The sequence below is a fragment of the Oncorhynchus gorbuscha genome, linkage group LG16 (genome assembly GCF_021184085.1).
Source record: "Oncorhynchus gorbuscha isolate QuinsamMale2020 ecotype Even-year linkage group LG16, OgorEven_v1.0, whole genome shotgun sequence".
NCBI classification, from domain to species: domain Eukaryota; kingdom Metazoa; phylum Chordata; class Actinopteri; order Salmoniformes; family Salmonidae; genus Oncorhynchus; species Oncorhynchus gorbuscha.
In genome coordinates this window covers 94,444,424-94,454,562 of record NC_060188.1, presented here as the reverse complement: position 1 = coordinate 94,454,562, position 10,139 = coordinate 94,444,424, and the positions used below count along the sequence as shown (strand labels likewise).

At 45.7% G+C, this 10,139-nt stretch overlaps 1 protein-coding gene across 1 annotated transcript in view; it reads left to right on the top strand.

Annotated features, from left to right (window-relative positions):
• dcc (DCC netrin 1 receptor) overlaps positions 1–10,139 on the top strand; it is a 670,683-nt gene that overhangs the window by 310,287 nt on the left and 350,257 nt on the right. The window contains 2 exon segments of the mRNA XM_046305873.1: positions 1,092–1,242; positions 2,557–2,693. Coding sequence (XP_046161829.1) covers positions 1,092–1,242; positions 2,557–2,693 — 288 coding nt within the window.

Here is a 10,139-nt window from a genome sequence, read left to right as displayed (position 1 = left end):
GTGTGTTGTTCTCTCCTTAGTGTGTTGTTCTCTCCTTAGTGTGTTGTTCTCTCCTTAGTGTGTTGTTCCTCCTTAGTGTGTTGTTCTCTCCTTAGTGTGTTGTTCTCTCCTTAGTGTGTTGTTCCCTCCTTAGTGTGTTGTTCCCTCCTTAGTGTGTTGTTCCCTCCTTAGTGTGTTGTTCCTCCTTAGTGTTCCCTCCTTAGTGTGTTGTTCCCTCCTTAGTGTGTTGTTCCCTCCTTAGTGTGTTGTTCCCTCCTTAGTGTGTTGTTCCCTCCTTAGTGTGTTGTTCCCTCCTTAGTGTGTTATTCCCTCCTTAGTGTGTTGTTCCCTCCTTAGTGTGTTGTTCCCTCCTTAGTGTGTTGTTCCCTCCTTAGTGTGTTATTCCCTCCTTAGTGTGTTGTTCCCTCCTTAGTGTGTTGTTCCCGATTTACATTGTATTTGCCCTCAGCAACAGTCTCTTGTTCCGATAGTTCTACATAAACCACAGGGCTTGTTAAGAGATGAGACAACACTAAGAAAAATATTATTGAAAGAACAGACTGAGGTAACACATCAATGAGTGAGTGATTCACATGGGGTTATTCTGGCCCCCAAAAACATTATAGTGAAGTTAAAACGCCGTAGGACATACTGGCCTCGGGATGAGAATGAATTAAACATTTTGAGCCTTTTGAAAAAATGATTCAGATGATGTTTCCCATTGAAATATGTAGTCATTCACCCACTGACATCCACAATATTAGACACTAATTTAACCAGCCACTATTATAACCAGCCACTAGTTTAACCAGCCACTATTATAACCAGCCACTAGTTTAACCAGCCACTATTATAACCAGCCACTATTATAACCACTCAATGCTCAGTTGTCTCTCTCTCTCCCTCTCTCCCTCTCTCTCTCTCTCTCTCTCTCTCTCTTCTCTCTCTCTCTCTCTCTCTCTCTCTCTTCTCTCTCTCCCTCTCTCTCTCTCTCTCTCTCTCTCTCTCTCTCTCTCTCTCTCTCTCTCTCTCTCTCTCTCTCTCTCTCTCTCTCTCTCCCTCTCTCTCTCTCTCTCTCTCTCTCTCCTCTCTCTCCCTCTCCCTCTCTCCAGAGCCTGGAACCACCAGGGGCCTTCTGTTTCTCCAGCAGCCCCAGAGAGTCACCTCCCTCCTGGGGAGAGATGCTGTGTTGGAGTGCTCCGCTTCGGGGTTCCCCACCCCCGCCTTCCACTGGATGAGAGGCACTGAGATTATCCAGAGCAGGTGAGTGACTCATTGTTTCAGTTCCAAATGACACTCTATTCACTATTTAGTGCACTACTTTGCAATATGGGCTCTGGACAAATGTAGTGCACGATATAGGCAATAGGGTTCCATAGGGCTCTGGTCTAAGGTAGTACACTATATATAGGGAATAGGGTTCCATAGGGCTCTGGTCTAAAGTAGTGTCCAATATAGGGAATAGGGTTCCATAGGGCTCTGGTCTAAAGTAATGCACAATATAAGGAATAGGGTTCCATAGGACTCTGGTCTAAAGTAGTGCACTATATAGGGAATAGGGTTCCATAGGACTCTGGTCTAAAGTAGTGCACTATTTAGGGAAAAGTGTGCCACCTATCTGTTCCATGATACCTTTGACATGTGTGATGACGGAGCTGGTGAGAGGCAGATCATCAAACCACTATCCATCTGGCAAAGCTGGTTGAAGTGACGACATTACAGACTGATTGAAGAGACGCCATTACAGACTGGGTGAAGTGGCGACATTACAGACTGATTGAAGAGACGACATTACAGACTGGTTGAAGAGACGACATTACAGACTGGTTGAAGAGACGCCATTACAGACTGGTTGAAGAGACGCCATTACAGACTGGTTGAAGAGACGACATTACAGACTGGTTGAAGAGACGACATTACAGACTGGTTGAAGAGACGACATTACAGTCTGGGTGAAGAGACGACATTACAGACTGGTTGAAGAGACGCCATTACAGACTGGTTGAAGAGACGACATTACAGACTGGGTGAAGAGACGACATTACAGACTGGTTGAAGAGACGCCATTACAGACTGGTTGAAGAGACGACATTACAGACTGGTTGAAGAGACGACATTACAGACTGGTTGAAGAGACGACATTACAGACTGGTTGATGTGACGACATTACAGACTGGTTGATGTGACGACTTTACAGACTGGTTGATGTGACGACTTTACAGACTGGTTGATGTGACGACTTTACAGACTGGTTGAAGAGACGACATTACAGACTGGTTGAAGAGACGCCATTACAGACTGGTTGAAGAGACAACATTACAGACTGGTTGAAGTGACGACATTACAGACTGGTTCTAGTCTGGTTGTGATGTCGTCAGTTCGTCCCACTATCCATACGAAGTAAGTAATTTTTTTGGTCACAGAATCAGCCTCCACATCGTCCTAACTATTGCTGAATATGATATACCTGGGTATCACAGGTTCACAGGGTACTGAACACACTCCCATTGTTCCTTATTGTGTAGACCTACACATCTGTGTTGTCTTGGTCAGTTTTGTTCCTCCATGTCTCTGCAGGTCGAAGAAGTACTCCCTGCTGGGCGGCAGTAACCTCCTGATCAGCAGTGTAACAGATGATGATTCAGGCTCCTACAGCTGCGTGGCGTTTAACAAGAACCAGAACATCACGGCTTCCTGCGAGCTGTCCGTTCTCGGTAAGTCCTACGAGACCTCCGCTCGTCTCACGAGGGGGAATTTCTCTCTGCGGGCACACACCTACAGACGTACGCATGTGTGCGCGCACACACACACGCACACACACACACGCACGCACGCACGCACGCACGCACACGCACGCACGCACGCACGCACGCACGCACGCACACACACACACACACACACACACACACACACACACACACACACACACACACACACACACACACACACACACAAGCGGCCACACACACTGAGAGAGGCAAAACTCTACGAGCGTCTCTCTCTCTCCGTGTCTCTTCTCCATCGCCTTTTATGCCCACTAATCTGTGGAAAATTAAACGTTTTCAGTTCACATGCTGAACAACGGGGAGTTGGGAAATGCCAAACTCTGTCAGGGTTTTAAACAGAGTACCAAGCTTTAAGTTTGGACTGGCATTTTCAAGTGACGAAAATGAACCACATGACAACTAAACGTTACTTAGGGATTTGTTTAATATCGATGAACCACATGACCACTACAGTTTGGTAGAGAGTTGAGCCATGGGCCTCAAAATGAGATATGACCACCATACTGCCGATACATATTATCACCATACTGCCGATACATATTACCACCATACTGCCGATACATATTACCACCATACTGCCGATACATATTACCACCATACTGCCGATACATATTACCACCATACTGCCGATACATATTACCACCATACTGCCGATACATATTACCACCATACTGCCGATACATATTACCACCATACTGCCGATACATATTACCACCATACTACCGATACCATATTACCACCATACTACTGATACCATATTACCACCATGCTGAGAGACCTCACCATACCATATTACCACCATGCTACCGATACCATATTACCACCATACTACCGATACATATTACCACCATACTACCGATACATATTACCACCATGCTGAGAGACCTCACCATACCATATTATCACCATTCCATATTATCACCATACCATATTATCACCATTCCATATTATCACCATACCATATTATCACCATTCCATATTATCACCATACCATATTATCACCATTCCATATTATCACCATACTGAGAGACCTCACCATTCCATATTATCACCATACCATATTATCACCATACCATATTATCACCATACCATATTATCACCATACCATATTAACACCATACCATATTATCACCATTCCATATTATCACCATACTATATTATCACCATATCATATTATCACCATACTATATTATCACCATATCATATTATCACCATACCATATTATCACCATACCATATTATCACCATTCCATATTATCACCATACTATATTATCACCATACCATATTATCACCATACTATATTATCACTATACCATATTATCACCATACCATATTAACACCATACCATATTATCACTATACTATATTATCACCAGACCATATTATCACCATACCATATTACCACCATGCTGATAGACCTCACCATACCATATTATCACCATTCCATATTATCACCATACCATATTAGCACCATAATGAGAGACCTCACCATACCATATTATCACCATACAATATTATCACCATACCATATTATCACCATACTGAGAGACCTCACCATTCCATATTATCACCATACCATATTAGCACCATAATGAGAGACCTCACCATACCATATTATCACCATACAATATTATCACCATACCATATTATCACCATACTGAGAGACCTCACCATTCCATATTATCACCATACCATATTAGCACCATAATGAGAGACCTCACCCATACCATATTATCACCATACAATATTATCACCATACCATATTATCACCATACAATATTATCACCATACCATATTATCACCATACTGAGAGACATCACCATACCATATTATCACCATACTGAGAGCTCACCATACCATATTACCACCATACTGAGGGACCTCACCATACCATATTATCACCATACAATATTATCACCATACCATATTAGCACCATACCATATTATCACCATACCATATTATCACCATACTGAGAGACCTCACCATACCATATTATCACCATACCATATTAACACCATACAATATTATCACCATACTGAGGGACCTCACCATACCATATTATCACCATACTATATTATCACCATATGATATTATCACCATACCATATTATCACCATACTGAGACCTCACCATGCCATATTATCACCATACCATATTATCACCATACCATATTATCACCATACCATATTATCACCATACCATATTAACACCATACCATATTAACACCATACCATATTAACACCATACTGAGACCTCACCATACCATATCATAACCATACCATATTAACACCATACTGAGGGACCTCACCATACCATATTACCACCATACTGAGGGACCTCACCATACCATATTATCACCATACCATATTAACACCATACCATATTAACACCATACTATATTATCACCATACCATATTAACACCATACCATATTAACACCATACTATATTATCACCATACCATATTATCACCATACTGAGAGACCTCACCATACCATATTAACACCATACCATATTAACACCATACCATATTAACACCATACTATATTATCACCATACGATATTATCACCATACTGAGACCTCACCATACCATATTAACACCATACCATATTAACACCATACCATATTAACACCATACTATATTATCACCATACGATATTATCACCATACCATATTAACACCATACCATATTATCACCAGACCATATTATCACCATACCATATTATCACCATACCATATTATCACCAGACCATATTATCACCATACCATAATATCACCAGACCATATTATCACCATACTATATTATCACCATACCATATTATCACCATACCATATTAACACCATACTATATTATCACCATACCATATTATCACCATACTATATTATCACCATACCATATTATCACCATACCATATTAACACCATACTATATTATCACCATACTATATTATCACCATACCATATTATCACCATACCATATTATCACCATACTGCCAAAATGATGGGGCGGCAGATAAGATATATATTGTGATTCTCACTATTCTATATTTATAGTGATATTATGATTTGATGCGCCATTCGTATTGCTCACCCAATGTCTGTCTGCTGCAAAGGGACAAGAGAGAGCCAGGGAAATGAAAGTGCTGTAAACGTGCTGGCTGGCTATTTAAAAAACACAAGATGAATAACGAGCTATAGGATGAAAACGTAGAGTACCACGGACTGGCACTAACACCCGTTTATCACAGACTGATTTCAATACCTTGTTTTACAGCAGCAAGAGGACAGAGTTTGTGAGGTCTGTATTACAACCCAATGTGGGGTTAAATGGCCTTTTGATGTAATGTAAATGGTAGGGTTGTCGCAAGGCACTGTATAGGAGCAGTAGTACTGTATAGGAGCAGTAGTACTGTATAGGAGCAGTAGTACTGTATAGGAGCAGTAGTACTGTATAGGAGCAGTAGTACTGTATAGGGGCAGTAGTACTGTATAAGGGCAGTAGTACTGTATAGGAGCAGTAGTACTGTATAGGAGCAGTAGTACTGTATAGGAGCAGTAGTACTGTATAGGAGCAGTTGTACTGTATAGGAGCAGTAGTACTGTATAGGAGCAGTAGTACTATATAGGAGCAGTAGTACTGTATAGGGGCAGTAGTACTGTATAGGGGCAGTAGAACTGTATATGAGCAGTAGTACTGTATAGGAGCAGTAGTACTGTATAGGAGCAGTTGTACTGTATAGGAGCAGTTGTACTGTATAGGAGCAGTAGTACTGTATAGGAGCAGTTGTACTGTATAGGAGCAGTAGTACTGTATAGGAGCAGTTGTACTGTATAGGAGCAGTAGTACTGTATAGGAGCAGTTGTACTGTATAGGAGCAGTAGTACTGTATAGGAGCAGTTGTACTGTATAGGAGCAGTAGTACTGTATAGGAGCAGTAGTACTGTATAGGAGCAGTAGTACTGTATAGGAGCAGTAGTACTGTATAATGTTAACTAGGCAAGTCAGTTAAGAACAAATTCTTATTTTCAATGACGGCCTACTGGGGAACAGTGGATTAACTGCCTGTTCAGGGGGCAGAACGACAGATTTGTACCTTGTCAGCTCGGGGGTTTGCAACCTTGCAACCTTCCGGTTCCTAGTCAAACACTCTAACCACTAGGCTACCCTGGCGCCAAACACAGCACGTGTAGGTAGACCTTACAGTGAAATGTTTACCTACAAGCCCTTAACCAACAATGCATTTCAAGAAATAGAGTTAAGAACATATTTACTAATTAAACAAAAGTATAAAAATCTAATAAAAAGTGACTCGATAAAATAATAATAACGAGGCTGTATACAGGGGGTGTCGGTACAGAGTCAATGTGCGTGGGTGCACGTTAGTGAAGGTGGATTTATACATGTAGGTAGGGGTAACGTGACTTTGCATAGATAATAAACAACCAGTAGCAGAAGTGGGAGGTTGTTATGGTAACAGCAGTTTGTCTGTTCTGAAGCCAAAGTGGAATGCATCACAAATGGTACTCTATTTCCTATATAGTGCACTACCCTGGTTAAAAGTAGTGCACTATATAGGGAATAGGGTTCTATAGGGTTCTGGTCTAAAGTAGTGCACTATATAGGGAATAGGGTGCCATGTGGGACGTAGAATTGGAGAAGAAGCAGGAATCAGAGGCCTTTCCACATGTTTTGCACATTAGTTATTGGGTCATGCTATAATTCTGATGGGGATGGGTGTGGTAGTAATGCCTTTTTCAATGGAGGAGAGAAGAGAGGGATGGAGAGAGGAGAGAGGGATGGAGAGAGGAGAGGGATGGAGAGAGGAGAGATGTATGGAGAGTGGAGTGAGGGATGGAGAGAGATGGAGAGAGGAGAGAGGGATGGAGAGAGGAGAGAGGGATGGAGAGAGGAGAGAGGGATGGTAGGGGAGAGAGGGATGGTAGGGGAGAGAGGGATGGTAGGGGAGAGAGGGATGGTAGGGGAGAGAGGGATGGTAGGGGAGAGAGGGATGGAGAGATGAGAGGGTTGGAGAGATGAGAGAGGGATATAGAGAGGGATGGAGAGAGGGATGGAGAGATGAGACAGGGATGTAGAGAATAGAGAGGGATGGAGAGAGGGATGTGGAGATGAGAGAGGGATGGAGAGAGGAGAGAGGGATGGTAGGGGAGAGAGGGATGGAGAGATGAGAGAGGGATGGAGAGATGAGTGAGGGATGGAGAGAGGAGAGAGGGATGGAGAGAGGAGAGAGGGATGGTAGGGGAGAGAGGGATGGAGAGATGAGAGAGGGATGGAGAGATGAGAGAGGGATGTAGAGAGGAGAGAGAGGAAAGAGGGATGGAGAGAGGAGAGAGGGATGGAGAGAGGAGAGAGCGGGACTGAGGATATAATCTGCCACAGATGGATTTGGAGAAGATAACTGCTCTCTCTCTCTCTGTCTCTCTCTCTCTATCCTCTCCCCATGCCCCCCCCTCTCTCTCTCTCTCTCTCTCTCAGTGAAGGATAGTTACTGTGGCAGATGGCGGGGCTGAAGAACACTTATGGTGGGGATTTGTGTTATCTCACACAGAGAGCACTCAAATTGGCGTCAGAGCCATATGAAATATACTTGATGTATTTCTGAGCACCTTCAAGATGTATGACACCTACTAATGGTCTGGTTACATTAGACGAAATCGACATGAGGGAGGTTGTTCAGGGAGGATGGGTGGGCGTAATCCACGACAGTCAGGGGTGGGCGTAATCCACGACAGTCAGGGGTGGGCATAATCCACGACAGTCAGGGAGGATGGGTGGGCGTAATCCACGACAGTCAGGGGGGATGGGTGGGCGTAATCCACGACAGTCAGGGGGGATGGGTGGGCGTAATCCACGACAGTCAGGGGGATGGGTGGGCGTAATCCACGACAGTCAGGGAGGATGGGTGGGCGTAATCCACGACAGTCAGGGGGATGGGTGGGCGTAATCCACGACAGTCAGGGGGGATGGGTGGGCGTAATCCACGACATTGCTCAGGGGGGATGGGTGGGCGTAATCCACGACATTGTTCAGGGGGATGGGTGGGCGTAATCCGCCACATTGTTCAGGTGGGATGGGTGGGCATAATCCACGACAGTCAGGGGGTGGGCGTAGTCAGGGAGGATGGGTGGGCGTAATCCACGACAGTCAGGGAGGATGGGTGGGCGTAATCAGGGAGGATGGGTGGGGCCCACGAATCCACGACACAGTCAGGGAGGATGGGTGGGCGTACAGTCAGGGAGGATGGGTGGGCGTAATCCACGACAGTCAGGGAGGATGGGTGGGCGTAATCCACGACAGTCAGGGAGGATGGGTGGGCGTAATCCACGACAGTCAGGGAGGATGGGTGGGCGTAATCCACGACAGTCAGGGAGGATGGGTGGGCGTAATCCACGACAGTCAGGGAGGATGGGTGGGCGTAATCCACGACAGTCAGGGGATGGATGGGTGGGCGTAATCCACGACAGTCAGGGAGGATGGGTGGGCGTAATCCACGACAGTCAGGGAGGATGGGTGGGCGTAATCAGTCAGGGGGATGGGTGGGCGTAATCGACAGTCAGGGAGGATGGGTGGGCGTAATCCACGACAGTCAGGGAGGATGGGTGGGCGTAATCCACGACAGTCAGGGAGGATGGGTGGGCGTAATCCACGACAGTCAGGGAGGATGGGAGGATGGGCGGGCGTAATCCACGACAGTCAGGGAGGATGGGTGGGCGTAATCCACGACAGTCAGGGGGATGGGTGGGCGTAATCCACGACAGTCAGGGGGATGGGTGGGCGTAATCCACGACATTGCTCAGGGGGATGCTCAGGGGGGGGATGGGTGGGCGTAATCCACGACATTGTTCAGGGGGATGGGTGGGCGTAATCCGCCACATTGTTCAGGTGGGATGGGTGGGCATAATCCACGACAGTCAGGGAGGATGGGTGGGCGTAATCCACGACAGTCAGGGGGGATGGGTGGGCGTAATCCACGACAGTCAGGGAGGATGGGTCAGGGGATGGGTGGCGTAATCCACGACAGTCAGGGAGGATGGGTGGGCGTAATCCACGACAGTCAGGGAGGATGGGTGGGCGTAATCCACGGATCAGGGAGGATGGGTGGGCGTAATCCACGACAGTCAGGGAGGATGGGTGGGCGTAATCCACGACAGTCAGGGAGGATGGGTGGGCGTAATCCACGACAGTCAGGGAGGATGGGTGGGCGTAATCCACGACAGTCAGGGAGGATGGGTGGGCGTAATCCACGACAGTCAGGGAGGATGGGTGGGCGTAATCCACGACAGTCAGGGAGGATGGGTGGGCGTAATCCACGACACTCAGGGAGGATGGGTGGGCGTAATCCACGACAGTCAGGGAGG